The sequence below is a fragment of the Taudactylus pleione genome, unplaced genomic scaffold, assembly GCF_031769625.1.
Source record: "Taudactylus pleione unplaced genomic scaffold, aTauple2 ptg000242l, whole genome shotgun sequence".
Lineage (NCBI taxonomy): Eukaryota > Metazoa > Chordata > Amphibia > Anura > Myobatrachidae > Taudactylus > Taudactylus pleione.
This window is the reverse complement of record NW_028284644.1, coordinates 1912958-1937891: the sequence shown is the minus strand read 5'-3', so window position 1 is coordinate 1937891 and position 24934 is coordinate 1912958. Positions and strand designations below refer to the sequence as shown.

The 24934-nt window shown below is 42.7% G+C and overlaps 1 protein-coding gene across 1 annotated transcript in view; it reads right to left on the bottom strand.

The window, feature by feature from the left end:
- The window catches only part of PLXNA2 (plexin A2), a 260221-nt gene extending 237285 nt beyond the window's left edge, over positions 1-22936 (bottom strand). The window contains exons 1-2 of the mRNA XM_088479576.1: positions 21740-22936; positions 14251-14433 (exon numbers count right to left, since the gene is read on the bottom strand). Coding sequence (XP_088335702.1) covers positions 14251-14433; positions 21740-22936 — 1380 coding nt within the window. The remainder of the gene's footprint in view (positions 1-14250; positions 14434-21739) is intronic.
- Between the last annotated feature and the right edge of the window lie 1998 nt (positions 22937-24934).

The window sequence follows — 24934 nt, the reverse complement described above, 5'->3', positions numbered from 1 at the left end:
CCTCTAAATAATAAGCAGTTAGCAGTTATTACACTTTTTGTAACAGAAAAAAGCAAACTCGCGCCAATGTTCCATACAACACAACAGCACATTTTAGTACTTGAAGATGCTTAAAACCTTGATCATTTTAAATCACATCTCTTTATGCCACCAATATATCATTTTTATTACAAGATGTACTCTTCGTATAAAAATCACATCTGGAATCGATTATTTGGTCATTTCTCTTAAATAAGAATATTTCATTTTCTGTCATCACTCCAACTGTGTTTTTCTTACTTTTTGGAATTGTTGTACAATTGACTAAATACTGTGAAACCCCTGTGTACTCTTTTACAAGTTCACCAACCACATAAGAGGACCAATCAAAAGCTGCAAACTTCTCTAACTCCCACAGTGCCTCATTTTTTTGTTTGGGGCCATGAGACGAAGAACACAACCACGTGGAAAATTGTCTCTCTAGGGCCTCCAGTGAATGGAGAGGTTTTTCACCCTAGTTACCAGTGTAGCTTTAACAAGCAAGTAAAGCCACAATTTGACATTAATATGCATAAACGCCTGTGGATGTCAATTATGAAGCATACATAATGCTCTCTGTAAAATGTCTTGCTGTCGCACCTGTGCATCTTTATAGTATAAATAAATCATGGCAATAAGGGGAAATCAGTCTTTATTACATGGGGCTCATTTTATTACATTACTTGGAACATGCATGGAAATGCATTTCTCAGCCAACGTGCAGCATGGAAGTGCAAAATGCATCCCATTCAAAGTAGATGACAAGACCAGAAGATGGCCTGCTCTGAGATCATCCGTAATCCAAGTCCTTTTTGATTTGTAAATGGCTGTGCATCCCAGCAATGGAACCCCCTTTATATCTAATATCAATAAAATAGCTCACATTTCTTATCTTTGCAACGGCCCTCCATGGAACTCATCTGATTGTGCTAACATTTGCCTGTCACAGAACCTAGGCCCAGAATTGAGGATTAAGGTCAGTCTGAAACTGTTCTCTTCCATTCACCTGCAGCAGGTGGTCCTATTAGGAGGGTCTAAATATACAAGGTGTCAGAGACTGACATATGGGCAGAATGTTACTGTACTTTGTGGAAATGCATTTTAGTTAGGGGCAGTGATGTCTCAGCATATCATTCTCAGCTTTTAGACCTGATCACATGACCAAAATCAGATTACTGACCTTAAGAGGTGGAAGGAATCTGTTATGGAAGGGGAAGATGAACATTTGCATTTTACGAAAGCTCCATTGTCAGATATGTTGGAGGGAGTGTGCTCCTGCGCTGCTTCCCTCCAGCATCTGACGGGTAGGACCGAGCCGGCAGCTAGAACCTGCCAAAGCTCAGTCAGACAGGTACGACCTTTGACATGCGCTACTGTGCATAAGCAGTGTCTCAGTGTGTCTTTACTCCCTGGCGTTCCATGAGGACAGACAGATCCAGGAGACTCTCACAGTATAGAGCCACCCAGAGCCACATAGCTGGACCGCAAGTATACTATACCACAACCATTATAGTACCATACTTTCCAACTCTACCTGACTGTCAGGGAGAGCCCTGAAATAGTAGCAATCTCCCTGACTCCCTGAAGAGTCTAGCAATCTCCGTGATTGTACCTTACCCCTATTATGAACTGTTATAAAAAAAAGAGATATATACATTCAAATGGGATCATTAGTATAATTTCCCTGCATTGGCTATTAGGCACAATGATCCCCATGGCTACATGCATTTTCTGAAACGTATCGTTGTGTTTTCATCAACAAGTAGATCTTACTAACTGCTTTGGGGCTCATTTACATTTGGATATAAGTCAATGTTATGACACGCCCCTCAGATGTAACAGTACACACCCACTTTACCTCAGCGCTCATAGGTGTTGCTGTCACAATCACCCTGAAATGCTTTTTCAAAAGTAGGCAATTATGATAGTACACTACTACCATCTGGTGTATTAGTCAGTGCCACGTCCAGCGCACTACAAGGTACATCAACACCCTGAACTCTAGGCTTCCTATATACTGTATATATCATCTACATACTGTTGTTACACCTGTGATTTCGCTGTGTCATTTGCCTCTTGTTGTTCTACGTAATCCAATAAATCTAAGACCTGGTTAAGCTGTACCACATGTGGACTAACCGACACCAGCACCAACAACTGTATTACATACTTAACACCACATGCATCTGGGCCAAGCACATTATACCCTGGTTTAAATGTTGTCTGGAGGACTACTGCTCCCAGCACAATCCGCCTGTGTATTATAAGGATAGTCTACTCTGCCATACCCAGCCTGCTGACTCTCCCACCCTATATCCTGCTAATAAGATAAACAATGGACAACTCATTTTATCTTCATTAGCCTTATCTGAAAATGACAATTTTGAGGTTAGTATTCCTTTAAGAGATTCTTGTAGTGTGGAAATGCCAGGGTTTTATTTCCATAAAACTGGAACACTGTCCAATGAACAGAATCACTACCTATAAATGAACTTTTTTGAATTCAGACCAATGCTGCCAATGTATCTTTGAACTAATGTTATCAAAGAAAAAGAATCCTGTTCAAAGCAATGGGATTTTTCCCTTTGATATACAGATTTTCCTTTCGTGCTGGTTTAATCCTACGTTTAAATCTATGAGTTTTGGCCATTGTGTTGCAGCCTTAGGACATAGTAAATAATGCTTCAGAGATAACCAGTCACACTTCACTATTTTGAAAGGCACAAAGGTTTGGCTTTTACAGGGACTTTCCAGATATAGCTCTGGTAAGCAATTATTTAAACAGACAAGCCAGCAGTGCTAGGGGAATTGATGATAAAATGAGCTGAGTAACCCTACAAGTTGTTTCTCACCCAAGTTTGCCTGAAGTGACTGTGCGAAGTTTGGCAGCTCAGTGACTTTGGAATAAGCTTTGCATTCCAAACTGAGCAAGCTAGACAGCCACCCGGATGCAGCCACATCCGAACACAGGAGAGGACAAGCTTTAGCTTCCTCTTCTTGTGTCACCCAGAGAGAGCTTTGGTGTTTGCTCAGGGGCAGAGTTGGGACAGCCTGACGATGACTAAACATTTACTTCCCCTCTACTTGTTTTTTTCCCAGGCTGGGCGCTGCTTGGAGAAAGCTGGAGGGGAGAGGAATGCTTCCCGTGAACAAGCCTGGCTGCTCAGTGATGTCTAGCATTGGCAGTGCGCATTGCGCAAGAGATAGATATACAGTGCTGGTGACAACTTAGGAGTCGGACATGTCACTACTTGTTTTACTTCATTTTAAAAGAGCCCTGGATAATACAAAGAAAAAATATGTTGTTGTCTTTTTGTATGTTTTTTTGTTTTCTTAATCAAAAGCAAGGAGGAAAAAGAAATAAGATTAACAACAAAGCAGAAGGGATCATTTGATGTCTGGAAATGTGACCAGGAAAACCATGCAAAGTGTAAAAGTCACATTCCCACCACCCCATCATAAACGTGTCAGCCATGTCCAATCCTGTGAACTCCAGACTAAGAGCTCAAGAGCTCGGTGTGTGAATAAGCTTTAACAGCTCATAACAAGATCTATATGTGAACATGGGTGTTTCAGTCATACGGGCATCTTTAAAAATGAAACACAGGATAAAAATCTACATGCAACTCTTTTAATGCATGGTTCACTTTAATATGTAAGGCGATGCACTGACACCTCTTACTATATGCTGCACACGCAATCTGCCTGCAGCATAGAGAAGCAGAAAGCAGCTTACTTGTATGCTATACACCTCTGACTGTGCCCTAGGGCTTTACCCAGTGCTCTAAATGATGTCTTCATCCTTCTTCCCCAGATGATGCTGCTTGCTCCTTTCTTTCAGGACAGTAATTGCAACTTTGACCCCTGCCAGCTTTAACGTTAAGAGCTGCAAAGATGAAATTGGGTGATTCTGAGGTAGGTCAGGTTCTGTGCTGAGGCAGATAATAATAAAACATCATCATATCAGGCCTGAGCTCAGGTCATAGGACTCTGCTCTACATGAATTTTAGGCATTTCATACATAAATAATTGTTGTGGACCACCTTTTCTTTTACTGAAACACATAGCATGCCCTATTAGCTCAAGGCCATTGATGTAGACTTCATACTCCCAAATATTCTAAAGAAAACTAGAAAATGAAGTACAGATGGACAGCTAGATAGCAAGAGCAAGTTGTTTCTCTCCTTCAGCGGAACACGCCTAACAAGGTATAAGAAAAATAGGAATACAATGGAGGTTAAGATGCTGAGGGCTCATTTACATATATGTGCTAGAAAAATGGGTGTTTCACACATTTTAGTGTTCTCTATGCTCTCTTAATACACTCCACTTTTACCAATACAATGTACTTTTACAATGTGTTAATGCAGGATGAATAGCTTGTGCCGCATTGTAAAAGGTTACACTCAGGTTGGGAAGGAGCCCATAATATTGATGCAAATTTCAGATATTAAGTTAGTGGCAAAAAAATGCATTAATAGCGCATAGGCGTGAAGGGGATGGGGAAAAGGATAATTCTACAATGTCTATATATGGGCACTTGGGAGTTGTATGTTTTACTGCCACTGGGGGAATCTATTGCTATGCTAGCAGGGGGTGGGAGGTATGGTGATAATGGGGGCCTGGGAGGGTGGTGTGAGTCACCCCTAAGTTTTCAATAAAATATATAAAAATATTAGCTTGGTTATTAATTTGCAAAAGTGGCTCCAAATAGTCAATAATGGAGGGTAGACATGCATGCACATTGATTTGTGCTGGGCAGACAATTGTGGTGAATCAGTGCAAAACTACTGTGAGCTTTGGAAATAACCTCCTGTGATAGCATGATTGCCAATAGCACAAGTGCACTTTTACAGCTCCCATCTACCAAAAAGCAACTAGCTGTAAGTAAAAGCTATCAGGGAATAACTGAATCATTTATGCTACCAGTTGCTAGCAGCGAATCCTTTTTCTTGCAATTAAATCTCAACTCCTAGCCAGGGCCGGATTGGTCATCTGGCCCTTCTGGCATTTGCCAGAAGGGCCGATGGTCTCCAGGCCGGTATGAGGAGGGCGGTAGTACCCCCGCCCTTCACCCAACGCCGCCGGATACAGGGTATTAGTTCCGGGGGAGGGAAGGAGTGGCGGCAGTGGGCGAGTGAGGAGGGTGCCATGAAGCCAGGCCCCTGTGACTCACGGGACACACACCTTGAAACTAAACCACGTACCCTTTGCGAGCATGTGCGCACGCACAGGGAGGACTACCAGGGTTGATGTACAGCCCCAGTCCGTCCCTGCTCCTAGCTCACCTACTACATCAACTTCCAGCCCAAAGACAACAATTTTGTAGACAGGAGTTGGTACACACTCAGGTACCCTTTCTTTCCTTGCAGTAGTCTGCCAGTTACAGATCAGAAAATGCTTCTTCTTCTGAGATTCAATTCCCTACAAAGGGAAAAGGAGACTGGAAAAAGCAATGGATTTACCACACATCAAAGACAGGCATTTAAAAGGCCGCTGCTGTACAGCTAGCATCGGGGATTAAAAACCGTGCCGGAAAGAATGTTCTTTCTATAATCCTACATAATTAATGTGGAGCATTTTCACTTCGTGTTAAATACCTGACATGCAGCAACAAGCTGTTTGCTTTAACCTTCTTTAAATGCAACCTCACCCTATGCATGCTTAAGTTGTTGCATTTTCATGGTATAAGACATTTAAACATATAAGACAACACAATAGAGGGATTTAACAGTAAATGGTGTGGCTGAGAATAGACCTGTCTAGATTTAAGTAGTTACAGCCCAGTTGGACTGATGCTAGGACTTCTATGTTGTCAGTGCAAGGCTTGGAGTGGTGCCCGCTAGCTTTTACAGTACAGCTCAGCAAAACCACTCATGCACTCAGGATAGAAGATCACACTCCTGTACTATATTTACCTTATTGAAGGTGGTAGGACCTCCGCACAGATATAGTAATATACATTTATCTTGTTTTAATTTATGGAGAGTTGCTACCATATACACAACAAGAATTGCAGGCAAAAAAAAGAGTGTAAGTATGGTGCACAATATAGTATACAGAAACTATGTAGTCTATAAATGGGGATCAAGTCAGCATCCGGCGGTCAGAATTGCGGCGCTGGTATCCCGTCAGCAGTCAGAATCCCGGCTCCAGCGGTTAGGGTTAGGCTGCCGGAATGGTGGGTTAGGGCTAAAATACTTACCTGCATGCGTCTGGATTTCTCCCGTCAGGATTACGCTACCGTTATTCTGACCACCAGCATTATCAGCGCCGCGATCGTGTATACAACCCCTATAAATGGTATAAAATGTATAAGCTGCTGAGTTTTGTATTGTGCATCATACTTCCATTCTTGTTTGGCTTGCTATATTTACCTTAACAAGGTTTTAGCCCTATAATCACAAGCAAAAAGGGACATTTAGAACAGCGCAAAAGCACAGTGCATCTTTTGTAATGCCATGTGCCTACATTAAGACAAAAATGCCCATTTTTCAGGGTAGGGTCTAGATTTGTAGATCCAGAAGACAGTGGGTTTTGTGAGTTTGCAATGCCTGATGGGAGAAGTTTGGTGGACAGGGGGAAAACTACTGGGGCATTTCATAAAGATGCTCCCAATGACCCCTCACTCTTTTAGGGTCCAGTGGGCAAATGCGGAGGGGGAGGGGGAGTGGTGGTGATGTAATTCATGTTATCTAGAGGATCCAGGAGGGTGGTCTACTCTGCCGAGAGTACGGGAGAACTCCCCTAACATCAGGATGGACATTCTGGGAGAGTAGACAAGTATAGATAACCAATAAGGCAAAATAATGGATAAAATGCGGCAATTAATGAAAAGGATAGTCCCAAGTGAAAGTGGGCTATATAATGACAATCTAATTCCTCCGTGAAAATTGGAGACACAGATTGCCTCACCTAGTCTCACCTAGATATGCGCCTCACCTAGTCTCACCTAGATATGCGCCTCACCTAGTCTCGCCTAGATATGCGCCTCACCGATATGCGCCTCACCTAGTCTCACCTAGATATGCGCCTCACCTAGTCTCACCTAGATATGCGCCTCACCTAGTCTCACCTAGATATGCGCTTCACCTAGTCTCACCTAGATATGCGCCTCACCCAGTCTCACCTAGATATGCGCCTCACCTTGTCTCACCTAGATATGCGCCTCACCTAGTCTCACCTAGATATGCGCCTCACCTAGTCTCACCTAGATATGCGCCTCACCTAGTCTCACCTAGATATGCACCTCACCTAGTCTCACCTAGATATGCGCCTCACCTAGTCTCACCTAGATATGCGCCTCACCTAGTCTCACCTAGATATGCGCCTCACCTAGTCTCACCTAGATATGCGCCTCACCTAGTCTCACCTAGATATGCGCCTCACCTAGTCTCACCTAGATATGCGCTTAGTGGACAATTGAGTGCACTTGAGCAACAAGAAGTAGCGTTGTTTTGTGGCTTGTAAAAGACGCCTATATCTCCCAAACACTTGGCAACCTACTACTCTTACAATTTACCTATACAAATCCACATAAAAACCAGCATTACTGGCCCTACAACCTCCTACTATAAACGTAAAAAACCTATAAGTACAGTATAATGAATAAGCTTATGTATGGCTGTAGCTTCACCTTCATGAAAATTCTTCAAACTAAAAATTGCTGTCTTTCATTTTTTATTAAGGAAACTGAAGTAAGAAAACTAATAAAACTTACACAACATTCACTGTGAGCCTGCCACATGGAAAAAATATCTTACATTTAACAGGTCAAAGGTTGCAGAATTAAGGCTTACAGTGACAGGTTTACAGTAATGTGCTGTCAGTTCCAAGTGACCTGGTGACTGTTGTCATACGTGTTCAGTTAAAGGATCAAGTAGGAACATGAGCTCTTAGTACAAGACACGGTTAATGGTTCAAGTGTAAAAGTTCAATTACATTCATTTGTTAACTGTCAGGCCCACATATAAATGGATAAGTTAGACAGGTGAGGTCCCATTTAGAACCCATACTGCATACATGGTGGTAACAAGTTAGCTGAAGTTCTCATGGCTCAAATATCACTTATTAACAAGTCATATTTACCATCTTCACATAATGAAGCGTGTTCTTAGAAGTGTCAAAGATATTCAATGATTACGTTTAACATATTTCAGCAAGGAAAGTTCTTGTGTGCTAACAGATGTTTACTAAATTATCAAAAACAACAACTTCTAAACCTCTTCAGATATTTTTAGTAAACAGACAGGTCCTCTTGAATCAGAAAATAAGACAATCCAACAACAGACAGGCAAGGATCTGTTTAGCAATTATTGTCCTATGCGGTGTAGCCCTCGGCATCAGTCCCTTCTGTGATGGCAACAGAAAGGAATGATGCCTTTCATGATTCATCAAAGTAATAGCTACAAACAAATGCTGTTACGTAGCCCCGGGGGCTCTCTATACTGCCGAGCGGCAAGTGGTTGACCTCTTAGTGTTCAGATGTATCTGCCTGCTAAGCCTTCACTGTGGACATGTCGTAGCGGAACCTTAATGAGCCAATAGCGAAGATGAGCAGCCATGTTGCCGTTAACCCTTAATTCACTAGACTGCTACTGACAATCATTTATAAATTATTTCAGATTTATCATGTAATCTGGTAAAAACATGATTTGCCAACAATTCCTGAAAAATGATAGCAATATAGCCTACATACTATATTTTGAGACAAGACAATTTCCTAACTTCAATTAAGTAATTTGCAATGGCAGTAACGGGCATTCAGCTTTAGTGTAAAAAAATTTCATTATTGGTTTATATAGTCCATTGAAAGTACATTCTTTATGCCACTGGGCGGCAATTAGAAGGAATAAACAAACATTCCTTGCAACATGCAAAATTCAACCCCTAACTGCTAAACAGCTTACCAAACATCACACATAAAACGATTCCCCATGTAGATGTAATATACTCCTACAATGAAAACTTACTTCACCAAATGTGGTCATACAATTCATCAAATCATAGAATACTAGAATCTCCCTGAACCTTTAAGGACACAAGGGGCCTGATTCAGAGCCGCTCGGTAGCGCACAGCGCTCGCAAGCGGCTCGATGTGTGGCCACTGCGCATGCACCGCGTCCAGTGTGCGCATGCGCGAACCCCGCCAGGCGACTGAACTTCAGTCGCTCCGGGGCTTGCTACAAGACGAGGTGGCTGTCGATGGTGAGTGACAGCTTGCCCCGTTTTGTAGGCGGGTAGGGGGAGTGGCTGCACAAAAAATGCAGGCGTTCCCTTAGGAACGCCTGGTGTTTGTGGCAGGACCTACTGACATTACTAGTGATGTCAGTAGTGGACTTCCTACTCTATTAGAGCAGGGAGTCCACTTGGGCTTGCAGCAGCTGAGCCCTGCCCCAGGGTCTCGTTGCAAGCCCAATGGTCGCGATAATTGCAATGGTCTCCAGCCCGCTAGCACAAGCTATGGATGGACACCCACAGCTTTGCGAGCGGCCTGGAGACAAAAAAAAAAAAAAAACGCCCACAGACCCTGCGAGCTGCCTGCTGCAGTGAGCGGGTCTGAATCAGGGCCAAGGTCTGATGCTACCTGCTATTATGAGTTGGGTACGGGATCCCAACAGTCATAAAGCTACGGGTCAGAATACCGACAGCGGGTTCCCGATGGTCAAAATCCTGACGCATTTTGGTACGTATTCTAACCCCAATCCTAACCCACCTCTCTCGTAGCCTAATCCTAACTGTCCCCTCCTGCAGCCTAACCCTAACTGTCCCCTCCCGCAGCCTAACCCTAGCAGTCCCCTCCCGCAGCCTAACCCTAACCGTCCCCTCTTGCAGCCTAACCCTAACTGTCCCCTCCCACAGCCTAACCCTAACCGTCCCCTCCCACAGCCTAACCCTAACCGTCCCCTCCTGCAGCCTAACCCTAACCATCCCAGTGTGCAGCCTAACCTTAACCATCCCTGTGCGCAGCCTAACCCTAACCATCCACTCTCGCAGCCTAACCCTAACTGTCCCCTCCCACAACCTAACCCTAACCATCCACTCCCGCAGCCTAACCCTAACTGTCCCCTCCCGCAGCCTAATCCTAGCAGTCCCCTCCCGCAGCCTAACCCTAACCGCCCCCTCCCACAGCCTAACCCTAACCATCCCAGTGTGCAGCCTAACCCTAACCATCCCCGTGTGCAGCCTAACCCTAACCATCCACTCTCGCAGCCTAACCCTAACTGTCCCCTCCCGCAGCCTAACCCTAACCGTCCCCTCCCGCAGCCTAACCCTACCTGTCCCCTCCCACAGCCTAACCATCCTCTCCCGCAGCCTAACCCTAACCCTCCCCTCCCACAGCCTAACCCTAACCGTCCCCTCCCACAGCCTAACCCTAATGGTCCCGACCCACAGCCTAACCATCGCCTCAAGCAGCCTAACCCTAAGCCTCCCCCTAGTGTCTAAGCCTATCCGTTAACCTAACCCTAATACCATCAGAATCTGTCAGGATTGTCACCGTCGGGATGCCACAGGATGTAGTCAATATGCCAGCGGACGGGATGCCGGGCGTCGATATACCAACGCTGGATTCCCACCGCCCAGCAAAATGCAGATGCCACTATCCTGCATGGGATCAGGATACCGGCATCAGCATCCCGACCGCCGAAATCCCAAACGAGGATCCGGGTAAGTATGAGTGGTTAGCCCAGGGAAGGGGGGGTTAGGGTTAGGGACCCCTGGGGGGGGAATTAGGATTAACCCCCGAGGAGGGTTAACTTTAGGCTGCGGGGAGGTTAGGATTAAGCACCACCGGGGGGAGGTTAGGGTTAGGCACCCCACTGGGAGGGTTAGGTTTAGGTTGCGGGAAGGGGGGGTTAGGGTTAGGCACCACTAAGGGAGGGTTAGGGGGTAAAGGGGACGGAATAGTATACTTACCGCTGCTGTCGGGATTCTGCATGTTCAAACTTGCAACATCTGGATTTGAACCGACGGCTAGTCAGCCTCCGGTATTTCATACCCAACCAGGATGCCGCTGTCGGCATTGTAACCATCTGCATTCTGACTGTTGGGATCCTGATTACATCCCGCTTTTACAGAGAGCCCTACAGTGACTTGATATATCCATATCGGGACGGATTCTGAGTTGCACATAATGCAAAAGCAACTATAGTATGCAAACAAATGCACCTATATGAACATTAAGCATCTATGTGATTGCACAGTCCCACTCTTCCATACGTGAAAGTAGCCATTATCATTAGCACCACCCCTTATACCTACCCCAATCTAAGTGGGGGAGATCCGTCTGATTTGATGTCTGAAAGAGCACGAAGTGACTAGATCATATAGGGCACAGTGTGGGTCAGACAATGAATGTATATAGATTCAGTCACCTAATTAGCTGGCAAAATTACAGCATAATTACTTATTTGAACCATATATGACCCTCACAGCACTTTATCTTACTGCCTTCGATCCAAGTGATGAATACAAATTAGAAATGCTAAGGGGTATATTTACTAAAGTGCGGGTTTTTAGAAGTGGAGATTTCTAAAAACCCGGAGTTCAGTACTTTAGTAAATATACCCCTAAGGTGGCTCTAAGGAGCTCACTCAGACACGCTCGCTAGATGCGTTCGCTCGCAGCCTGCATATGCAAATCCAGCGCACGCCCAGCAAGGCAGGCGATCGAACGGCAAGGCATTAGCACGACCACTATGTCTTGGCGTGCGATCACTTAGTGTATGCAGACGACCACCAGCCATTCATAAGACACCCACCTGCGCACGTCATCTCCTGGAAGTGCATGAAAACATTGGTACATCGAGCACCATTGGATGCGATCGCAGCGCTTGAGGTTGACTATACCATGCCTCAAGCACTGCGATTACTTCAGTGTGAAATCCCACCAAGTGACATGTACTATGACGCTGCCGTTTAATTATGCACACCTCTGAAACGGCGTTGCAACACTCAGGCACGCCTGCGTTCACACCTCCACTCCCCCGTTTCTAGTGATCTGCCTCTGTCACCACCCACAAACGGCTTCTCCTGTCACTGAATCTGCTGGGCTGTCTATGCACAACAAGCAAACGCATTCCGATATTTCACAATGGTTTGCACATGCGCATTGTGATGCATACGCATGTGCAAATCGCAACTATCAGTCAGCTACGAGCGTTCGCATCCTAGCGAGCGGGTCTGAATCAGCTCCTAGGTCCCTTACATTATAAAGCTTACTAAAAAAAACATAAACAAAACATGACAGTACACATACTGTATATGTCTCATCACTTAAAAAAAAAAAATTAAAAGGCAAAAATAACTAAATGAATCCATTGCTGTACAAATACTACCTATATTGCTTATACCATTAAGCTACAGAATTTAATATAACTTTCCTGTTTAACCTTAGTTTGCAATGGAAACAGTTTTACAGCCCAGTTTACGTCTTGTAAAATGTGAACTATTTTGTGGATCTGCCAGGAGTTGGAAGTAAAGGCATAAGATTGTGGGGATATCCGTCCTGTCAAAGTCTTCACTTGCTCTTTAGACTGCTTTCTGATTGTGACCTACTGAAATCTTTTTATTGGCTTTCGAATAATCTCACCATAAAGTAAAATAATTCTCATTCATTCTGGTGCACTCTTTGCAGACTGTACAGTTATGATTCCAGACCTCTTCCCACTTACAGACATTTATCCTTCACTTCTCTCAAACTAGGAAACTTTCTTCCATTTAGTATTTAACATCCTTCCCTTTCCATTTTTAAAACGCAGGAGAAAATACACCTTCTAAAACAAGCTTTGCTTTAAATTATTAATGCTTTCTCTATTGACTCCAGATGCACTCGACTTGCACTTATAATAAATACACTTTTCCTCCTAGCATGTCTGTATGTCTCCCATTATACCAATTAGACTTCAAGCTCTTCTGGTCAGCGGTTCGGGCAGACTTGTGTTATAATTTATATGCTGCTCTTATTCCCATTTCTTTACAGGAAATGTCTCTTTTTCTAAAGCCTTGCATTCTCCCTTTTCTGTTAACACACACATACTCAGATACATTTCTGCATAAGTGCAAGTTATCAACGCATTAATAAAAATATACACATAGAAGACATTTTTTATGGACATACAAATCTCTATATGTATATCTGTATCCATCTATCTATCTCTATACACACACACTCATGTCTTCTATGTAATAAAATCGCCTGCTGATAAAAATTATGTCATCACTGTAATGACAGTTGGTAGGCACCCTTGTAATTATTCAGCCATGCATTTGCATTGATGTACATAGATTGTCTGGTCAACACACCTCGAAATGATGCCTCTATACACTAGAAGTACATCAAGATTTGTAGAGAGGTAGGAAACCTCAAGAGGTGTACTGTGCAAAAGTTTAAACAGGGAAATTTAGGGCCTGATTCTGAGTTGGAAGTAAAAAAAAGAGCAAGTAACTTTGGGTCTGATTAGCAGGTGGACGCAGTGTCAATGTCAGATGTAGTTGAGTTGATGTGGCCAATGCGCATGAGCAAAATATGAACTGTGCACGTGCGACGATGGGTTTGAGACGGCGGATGCACCAGGGATTCTTTCTCAAAGAGTGACAGGTAGTCAGGGTTTGGGGAAGGTAATGGGGGGTGGCTACAAAAACACAGGAGTGTTGGGACTCTTTTCTGGCTGTGCCCTAGTGAGCCTATGCAAATTTGTATGCAGCTGCAGAGGCCCCAGCGTCTTCGGTAAGACAAATATTCCTAAACAGTTGCTCAGATGTTCGGTGTGTGACCGATGTTCCTGATGTTTCATATTTTGGAAGTAAGCTGTGGAAGTGAGACGCCGGAGGTGGGCGTCTCTGCACAAGACATCAGCTAAATCATTAGGTTATTTTCGCAGAACCACTGCGCACGAAATCGCATTTGTGACGGGATTTGTTTGCTCCTCTGAATTAAGCCCTTTGTACCGTGGTAAAATCATGCAGCACTGCAGGTGGGGCAGATTTTAAATGTGCAGACAGGTATAGATATGGGAGGGGTGTGTCCAAACTCAAATTTATATTACTGTGTCCAGCATTTGTGGGTTACATGCAAAAGCAGCTAGTATTTACACATCATGCAAAACAAACAAAAGTATTTGCACCGATTGCATTGCTACATGGTTTGTCCCAGTTCAGAATCAGGCCCTTAACGTGCATTAACAGGCAATAACTTAACACATCTTTTTGGATTTGTTACTTAGTTTCATACCTTCTTTATCCTGCCACTTTTAGTGCCCACGAATACCACGCTGTAGTTGTTGTAGACATATGAAGCCAGTGATGTCATCCTGTCTCTGCTTTCTGTGTACAGGGTAACACCTTCAACCAAGTTCAGTCCTCCCAAGGGTTGGTTAATGTCCAGACCGCAAAAATTATCATCAATAGGTACCGGCTGAAATATACAGAATTAAAACGGATGAAGAAAGTATCTAAAGGTATGAATTGGTTTCACTGGTCAAATCTTAGGAACACCTTCAAAAGACACCATGGTTTGTAGGTGACAGATCACAGAATCAATATTGTTTTAATACATAAAAAAGTCAGGGTGGTATAAGGAGGGGGGGGCAACACAATATATAGAGCTGATCTAACAGGTTTCACAATAATAATGTAATGATAGGTCCAATGAAAACACCTCTAGGTTCATTGTGAGGGGGTAGCAATAAACTAGTGCCTGTAGCAATGGGCTGTGGTGGCTGCACATTGTAAACCAACACTGTAAATTGTACATTAAATTGAATAGAAACAGTCACAAACAGGACAGGACACCCTTGGAACTCCCAGGTAATAAGTATTAATTATATCCCAATTTCTGAGGTACAGTCCCGAGTTGATGAGATTATCTATCCATCCCGGTCAGCATTCTCATTCTGACTCACAAGAGGTTGGGAGCCATGCCAGTAGTAACAGTGTTTTTGAAGAAAGAGAGGGAGGCTGGAGAAGGCCTAGAACTACAGAATTGCTAAGCATGCCCACAGGAGATGGGACCATGCTACTATGAAGTTTTCATGCCCCCCATATCCTAATCCCTATTTAAAATGTTGGTAGATATGTGTTATTATTGGATGCTCTTATTGCATTTATCTAATGTGGCTCTGCTACCAGGTGCTAAAGGGATGTTGGAGAGTCCAGTGGAGACCATCAGGATCAGCCGGTCGGAGAGGGAGACTGGGATGTGGCCGCTGTGTGGGCAGAAAGATGTCACTTCCTGGCCGAGGGGGGGGGGGGATTCCACAATTTCCTTGATCTGTCACTGTCACCCCTGCTGCTTCAGTGACATTTTCATAATAAATAATGATGACCAGTGTTTTTTTTCTGGTGGCACTTAACAGTAATGAGTATTGACAACACTTTTTTTCTAAAACAAAATGTACCACAACCTTTTATCATAGGAAAAAGAAACGCTCCTGGTGACAGATGATTTTCTAATGCCACTTATTTCTATCACCACAATACATGGCAACAGAAAAATTGGCGCTATCACCAGATTTTAATATCTGGGCCCCTGAATGTATTAGCATAACCAAGATGTTGAATAATAGTTGGAGATCAATAGAATACAAATTGCTCCTAATGAGGCATCCAAGGTCTTATCTCGCCTGTATTTGCCCCATGACATACACCAAAATACTGTCCATCTAACAAGAAACTATTTCTGTCCAGCTAACAAGAAACTATGATTTGTAGTCAGCTACTGACTAGCAGCTATACTAATAAAATGATAGATTCTATTATGTCATTTATTGTTTTGTAAATTATGGCAGAATTGATAAAAAAACAGGCATATAAAACTTAGCTGAGGAAAATATGTAATTCACACAAAAGGACACATAATGCATTAAAATTCTGTCAAGTGACTTATAAATGAAGCTACCAGCATTTCTGCAAAATGTCAGTAGGACACCTATAATGTCAGTATTTCTGACAAGGTGACCAGAAAATGACCATAGCGTCACTTTAAATCTGTCTGTGTTTCCTTCAGAAAGGTGCTAGCATTTTATGTATCTTCCTAGTGCTATACAACTAACACAAGATTACTTGGCATCTAACCCAGAGATTTATATGAGGAAAATACAACATGCTTCCTGACACAGGATAACTTGGTGTCTAACCCACTGCAGCATATGGGGGAAAACAGTCCCGTTTTCAAACATAGGATAAGTTGGTATGTAACCAGTGTCGGATTGGGACATGAATGGGGGAATACAGTGGTAGGGGCCCATGCTTAAAAGGGTGTAGTCATCCACCAGAGGGGGTGTGGCCAGCCACCACAGACGCTTGGTTAACCAATGGACAAATCTTGGTGTAGTGTCTATAGAAGAGAACCAAGCCCCCATGCTGATCAGTGTACCTGGTAACTGACCATCTAATAGAGTAACAATCTATAATTTGAGGTCTGGAACCTGACACCTAGAGGAGGGGTGGGACCACAGGCATTGGGGCCCACCGGGGATTTCCCCTGTTCCCCTGTGGGCCAGTCTATCCCTGTATGTAACCCAGTACAGCATATGGGGGAATTCCTCCCCATTCCTGACATAGGATAACTTTGTACCTAACCCAGTGTAGCATATGGGGGAATTCCTCCCCACTACCTTACACAAAATAACTTGGTATCTAACCCGATGCAGCATATGGGGGAATTCCTCCACACTACCTGAAACACAGGATAACTTGGTATGTAACCCAGTGTACAGTAGCATATGGGGGAATTCCTCCACACTACCTGAAACACAGGATAACTTGGTATGTAACCCAGTGTACAGTAGCACATGGGGGAATTGCTCCCAAATACCAGACACAGGATAACTTGATGTCTAACCCACTGCAGCATATGGGGGACTTTCTCCACACTCCCTGACACAGGATAACTTGGTAACTAACTCATACTTGCCGACTTTTAAATTCCCCCCTCTGGGAAAAGTCCAGAGAGAAGATGCAGATGACCATTCCGGGGGGGCGGATCCAGGCTCTTCTTGTCATTAGGTCCCTCCCCTGTCAGAATTTGAGGTCCGCTAGGAGGTGGTGGGGCTAAAATTAAGCATTTTGCTTAATATTGGCTCCGTCCCCTCTCTACAGACACATGATTCATGGTATTTTCTCACCATACTGCCCACTTCACTAGGAAGTGAGCAAGATGCGGGCGATCCACCAATGCTTCCAAGGGTCGGGTGACTACCTGAAAAATCTTGAGTCTCCCGGAGCTTCTGGGAGACTAGGTACTGTAAGTATGATCAACCTAGGGCAGCATATGGGGGAATTCCTATGCACTTCCTAACACAGGATAACTTGGTACCTAATCTAATGCAGCAAAAAGGGGGTATTCATTTTGAAATACATTTGGAAAATTACATTGATACCTTCATGATTAGAGCAGGATATTTGAACAACTGTATGCAGTTTTCTATATAACATTACAGTTTGCCTTAAAATTTTAAGAAATAAAATAGAAAGTTTAATACAAGAACTATAAAAGTAATAATTCTGTATGGATATATTTGATTAAGGGGCTGACTTATGAATGGGCAAAACACCCTATTGCTGTTTTTGCTATTGATTAGGCCAGTGGTTCCCAAACTTTTTTGAATCACGGTGCCCCAGAGTTTCAGCATTTTTTCCATGGCACCCCTAAGCCAAAAGTTTCTTATTGAGAAATTCAGAAAAAAAATGAAATTAAGTAAATTGTGCTTCTATGTCACCCTTAGGGTCAGTTATGTGGTGGTTGACAGGGCTGCGCTTCTTTTTGTTCACATATTTCTTTGACTGGCAGCCATCAGCACTGGTTTTGCCTATCACACTGAGTAAAATTAATTTTATTTGGTACTGGAACACCAACCCAAGGCACCCTTGCAAGTGTCCTGTATGCCGTGACACCCAGGGTGTCACAGCATACAGTTTGGGAACCACTGGATTAGGCATTTATTTCTCAATTTTGCACATTAAAGAAGAGGGTTACCATTGTCGATAACCCAAACCAATAATGGGTTCCTTATGCTGCAATACGTGTTCCATTATCACCATCTCATGATGTAGATAACATGACAATTATTTATAAATTCTTTACATTTTAAATATATATTTTTTAAATGGATTAGTTTTAAAATACATGTTTTTTTATAATTTTTTCACTTTATTTTTAACTTTTTTCTCTTTAAAGTCTTGTTTTTTTCAGTATTACTGATCACTGGAGAAAGGGGCTTTTTTATAAATATGTCCCTAAGCTTTAATTTAGTAGCAGGGAAAAAAAACACAAAGTATGCTGACCACGTGTGTGCGTGTATATACTGTGTGTGTTTGTGTGTACATATATGACGAGACAATAAATAGTCTCGAAATGTTGAGCAACTTTATCCAGCTGAGTGTGGAAATTTATTATCTGAGTGCCGCCTACTTGTTTGATTCATGTCGGACCCTGGCCACGGGGATACCAAGGAAGGTACCAGTCGGCTATTATTGACTGCATGGGAGTGCTGCCTATTTTTGTTTTATATATATATATATATATATATATATATATATATATATATATATATATAGATATATAGATAGATAGATATATATATATAGATATAGATATATAAAAGCATGGATATACTCTTATAGACAGACTAATTATTGAAATATGCCAATTTTATATTTTAAAGACCTCAAGTAGTCAATTACTGTACTAATCTCTCTCTCTCTCTTTCTCTCTCTCTCTCTCTCTCTCGTGTCACTTTTTTTGCAAAAATAGCAGCAAATCTATTAATCTTACTGGCAAAGCACCTCTCATATTTCTAAGCTTCAAACTTTTATCAGATAGTCATAGTTAGAGCATTATGAGTAATTTTCGCCAATATAATCCTTTGTAGTCTGTGTGCAGAAATACTGTACACTGTCTGAGGGACAGGGATAATAAACAGCAGGAGATGCCATGAGAAAGCTGTAATGGATCACTGGACCTTATTAAACACTTGAAATGTATAACAAATAATGTTGCTTTGAGTTGATTAAAATAGTTTTCACTTGGTAAAACAATATTTTGGGAAAGTTTGAGTTTGTAATCAGAGGACCATAATCTCTCCGCTGCCTCCTGGACCCCAACTGTGCCCTCAGAGGAGCAGTACATGGGCCTCTGTTGACCATACACTGGTCCAATGTTTGTCAAGTGAAGACCCAACTGTGGCTTCCATGAGCAGTGCTTACAGTATATCTATTCATGCTCAAATAAGGCAGCTGCTATGAGGCACGTGCAGTACTTCTACAATATGGAATTAAAACTCAGCTTTATTCTTCTGAGAACAGAGCAGTTGAATTGGGAAGTTGATTGCTGATGCAAAGTCCCCCTCACCTCCAATAGCGGCTGTACTGCTTACAGTAGTAAGGGCTACTCTTTCTTATATAATGTACACTTACTGTAGTAGGACAGATGCATTCACCATCCCAGCGGTCACGATGCCGGCGTTTAGAAAACCGGCGCTGGCAACTTTACAGTAAATATTAGGGTTAGGGGGAGAGTTAGGTTTAAAGGTTAGGCACTAGGGGAAGGGTTAGAGTTAGGCTGCAAGGGGGAGGGTTAATGTTAGGCTGCGGCGGGAGGGGGGTTTAGGCTGTGGGAGGGGAGGATTAGGGTTAGGCTGCGGGGAGGGAAGGGTTAAGGGGTTAGTGTTAGCATACTTACGTTGTTGTGTCGGGATTCTAACTGTCAGGATGCCGATGTCTGTATTCTGACCGCCGGCATCCCAAACGCCGGAATCCTGTACCCAACCAAGTAGGACTACACCCCTTGGCTGTAGCTCTACCACCAGTAATTTGTAATTAGTATGAGCACCTAAGTCATTTACTAACACAGGTTAAAATTGTAAAAGTTCAATAACCCATAAACTTCATAGAACATCTAATTTCACTGTCTAGGTTGCACTCTTTCGCTTAAAGCCAATTGTTTGTTATGACTTTTGTTTATTAGTAAATTGCTCACTATGAAGTCACTGGCCAATAAATAAATAACACTGTAATGTCAAAATATTGCCTATTTCAATAATGTGGTTGGTCATCAATTGTTTGATTCTGCTGTTGTAACTCTGATTAAGCTGATTTGGTATATGGCTGAGGTAATTGTACACAGCTACACATTCTGCCTCCCTTTATAACTATGGGATGTCTGATTACATTAGAGAAAGATGGGATTTGACTTGTACCAGAGGTCCCAAGTGGCAGCCAGAGGAGAAGAAGGTATTACAAATGTCTGGGATAAATAAGAATATTCTGATGACATAGTAGATGGCCGAGTTTTTCAGAATAGACGTGGATTCATTTAAATATATTTGAAACTTGTTTGCAAAGTAGCCGTTAATGTTAATGCTGTTAAAGGTTCTTCATTTCCTTAGGGCTTTGATTGCATAGTAAAACGAACCTGAAAAGTAATTATGTAATGGATACTGACCCTTTAACTTGTTCATGTGACTGAATTCTCCATGTGATTGAGCTGTTTTTTTAACCAAGAGGGTATTACCTGTTTGACGAATGTCAGCAATTGTTTTTAAATAAATACTTTCTATTTGTCTACAACATGACACTTGAGGGATAATGTTGAGTAATTCAGTGGCCTAACAAGTTACATGAGACAAAGAATCTACTGAATGAGCTCTTCCAGCCCACAGTGGTTACTTGAAGTGAACATTCTTGTGGTTCAATTAAACTGCATAATGAAATCATCATATTTAGAAGACTTGAATGATAACTTTCCTGAAGTTCATGAACTCTGTGATTCCAAAGGCAAAGAAGAAATAAATCCTAAACATAATACAGACTCTATGGGGCAATTCTATTGTTTGACAGAATAAGCTCCCGTCTAAAGTGGACGGAGTCTAATTCAATTTTTGAGTGACCAGCCCTTCCTCGAGAATGCTCGGGATTAGTCAAGTAAAGCAGTTTCTCCCATGCTAAGTGCCAGGCACTCTGCAGTTACGGTACTCACGGCACTCGCGCCCAATCCCATAGCCCGACTTTACGCACTTTGCTGCTCGCACCTCAGGAGGGTGCGAACAGAAATCAGCGATAAGTGCAGCCTTGGGGCTGGTTGCCTTAAACAATTTAATTAGCTCCCGGACACTTTAGACAGGAGCTAATTCTGTCAAACAATTGAATCGCCCCCAATGGGGGGAATTCAAATCTCGTCAGTGTGCAGTTGCGCACACTCCCAGGAATTATGGCAGAACAACAGCACTTATTTTCAAGCGTAGCTCTATGGGGGGTAAAGGAAAATTGGTGATTTTTGTGTCCCCAAGGTGCCACCATTCTGACTGTCCCTACGGCGTTCCAACAGCACTTCAAGGACCACGTCAAGATTTTAATTCCCCCTTAATCCCATAATTGTGAAATAATACCTGGGGTTCTCACGTGACCTGAAGTTTGTTCAAACTCCAACTCACCTTCCTTTAGGTCCAAAGTATGGTAAAACAACTGAGAATGTCCATGGAAAACAAAGACACAAAGGCTCACTGTCCATGACAGACCTCATTCAAACACATCACCTGTGATCATTCTATTAGGGAATGTTTGCATATAACAAAGGATGATAAAAGTGTGTGTGTATTATACATTTGTTTTTAAACTTTTGTTTTTAAATTACTAACTAATTAATGTTCAATACCTGTAAAATACTTAAAAAAACATCTTTTTTTTTGTTTTTAAAGATAAATGAAAGAAAAATATTATCTTACAGCTTTCGTGCATTGAACATCCTTTCCTAGAAGCCAGTTTAGCTCCAGGTTTCCTTCTCCCTGGTAACAAGATTGTAGCCGTTCCTTAATAAGAGCGTTGACAGTCTTAATGGGAAAGACGCAGAGGGTGGAGTCATCGGGTGGGTGATGATACTGCTTTTGACCTTTGGAGAAGATGGCAAAAAGTACATCATCCTGAACGGAGATTTTCAGAGATCTGGCCAATGTGACACCTGGTTTGGTAACATAGGCAGCTTGCAATAGTCTGTATTCCATTCCATTCTTTGTGCATCCAATTGGTAAAGAAATGTAAGAGTGGAATTTTGGGTCATTTTTACATAATCGCACAATTCGAGAAGTGTAGAATAGGTCATTTGCTGAATTGCTAGAAATCCCTTCTGGACTTTCTGGTTGCACAGTGAGAAAATAGACATAGTTACCACTGGCAAAACCGTAGATATAAAAAATATCAAAATGGGAGACCAAGGCAAGAGTATCAGATGGAATCTTGATAAGGGATGACACAAAGTCACTGTAGAGCTCATAATCCAACATAGTCGATGATTCAGGATCCCTGGGCAATTTACGACTTGAGAGAGTAGGGAAATAATCCTGTTTGCCATCTACTGCAGTTCCAATGAACAGTTTACCATCCTGACCTTCAGTCTGAACAATCACTCCATACATTGTACCAGTATCATTGACACTAGAAAGGTAGTGCTCTTTCTTATGAGATGGTTCTACCAGAATAAAAAGATCATCTAGACGGAGTAGTTTACATACACCCTGGTACAAACTACCACAAGCCAGCAGCCGGTTCTCTGAGTAATCAATAATTAACAGTTTGTTCACATTGTTGGTCAATGTACGAGGTTCACTACATGGCTGAACATTCTGAGGAGGGTAACATGATTTGTTGTCCTCTCCAGGTCCGGTATTATGAGAAACCAAGAGGGTCAAGTTTCCTGACAGCTTGTAAATCCGATTCACTGCACCAACATATACAGCCCCTGTGCTTTGGTGCACAGTCAGATGACTAAAGGTCCAATCTCTTTGTTCAGCATGAAATGTGTTGATGAGGGAAGCAACAGGAACATCTAGAGACAACATTCCCAAAACTAGCAAGACCACAGAGGCTGCCCGACTGTGGAAATGGAGAGATTTCTCTGTCCAAACTTGTAATCTCTGCTGTTCCATTGTGCTGGATTGAGAGGTGGAACCCAAGCTCTCTTTGGTATTCACGGCTTCCAAGAATTTAAGTATTCTTTACATGGTTCTGAAAAATATAGAAAAAAAAAAAAGTTCAGTTAAAAAAATATAAGAAGTTTATCACACAAATATTTGGATATATAATATGCTAGTATTCTAGAATATAAGTACTACAGGCCTGATCAGAGTAGTACGCTATGCCGATGTTTTCGCAGTTGAGCAATAAACGGCAAACTGCTCTTGTGTCTCAGTCACACAGCGCATACATCAGGGTACATTACCATAGTCACTTGCAGCAACTATTTGCTCACAGAGTGATTGACAGCCAGGGAGTTTTTGGGGAAGGTAACGAAGAGTGGCAACGCAGGTATGTCGCAACCATTTTGGGGGCACGTCACAAGCTGCATCTGCGATCTCGTATGCAAGAAATATGGATCCAGCATATCAATTCCCATGCCCATTCTGGAGGACCATAGGCTCACTCAGGACTGCAACAATCGAATGCTCTGCAACTGATGCTGCGTCTTTGTACGCTTTTTACGCAGATGTTTGGCTTTGCAAAGCATCGGTTGGTATCTCAATACATGTTTTGTCGTCTGCGACTTTTGCATATTTTCGCTTAGCATCTGCGTACATATTCGCAGCAGCGTTAGAGTACCATCAGGCCCCATGTCATCTGTTTTTTTATAATCAATTACAATGCAGGTTTAGCCATTTTCCCTCCACATGGAAAAACAGCTTCTCACATACTTTCCTGACCTGAATCAATAAAGTTATGTTGCAAAATAGATTAATCAGTAATAAATTCAGTATAGGTTGCTGCAATAAGGACATAAGTGGGAAGATCGGGAGCAAAGAGTTTGGAAACAAGTGATAGGAACAGTTATATATTGAAGGAATAGCATCCTTACAATTGTACATAAGTATATTTATTATACATAAGGGATACCATATAATATTCCATGGGCTCAATCCAATTAGCCACGATATTCTCGCCCCCGCAGGTTAGTGCGGCTATATGCCACACTTACAGTTCCGCCAGATTTGCGGATTTTTGTGCACAGCTCCATAATCCACAGAACTGGGGTGAGATAGGGCTGCGATTGGGGCAAGTTCTGATGCCGTTACCAACGTTTATATGCAACAGCAACTCGCCCTCTTCGTGTGCAGGGGCGAGTTAATTGGATTGAGCCCTAAGTGTGTAGCCTGATTCAGAGGTGGACGCTAATGCATGCGCGGCTCTCATTTCTTTTGGATTTGCAGCTGCGATAATATGCAAATGCTAGTGTCAGCCTTCACCTTCTGTAATTGTGAGTGCCAGAGATTGCTAGCCCTGAGACGCCCACTTTCAATGTCTGGGGACAGTGGAAATCCGCCAGTGGACTCAAACACTCCACCATTGGTGTGCCATGGCAATGAACATAGACACTTATGACGCCCTATGGCTGGCGCGATGTCTCCTTGTAAACTTTCACTAAACATGGCCTCTGTGGCTCTGCATTTGAGAAAGCAACCACGTACACTGACTCGTCTGTGACGCTCCCATAATACAGCCTATATTGTTCTTCAGGCCACTTCCGTGACACCTCGCAGAAACGCACATGCCTTTCCTCCGTCATCTGAAATGAGTGTGATCACGTGCACAATGATCGCGATCTCTGCATATGTGGTACGCATGCGCTGGAGGGGTTTCTTGGACATCTTGCGCATGTGCACCAGTATATAGTCGCTTAAATGTGCAAACATTGAAACTGCGTCCAACGAATCAGGCCATGCATTTCATATACCTCATAATTAATAGTAGGTGTTATACTATCGCATAACTGCCTGAAAAATTCTTATACAGAAACCTGAATGCTGTATTTCCTCCTGCAGTAATTGTCCTCAAAAATGTTTATGGTAATTTTACATTGAGCCGGCATCAAAGTGACACATAAACACATCCAGTGAAGGGTTATTTGACAATACGGATAACGACTCCTGACC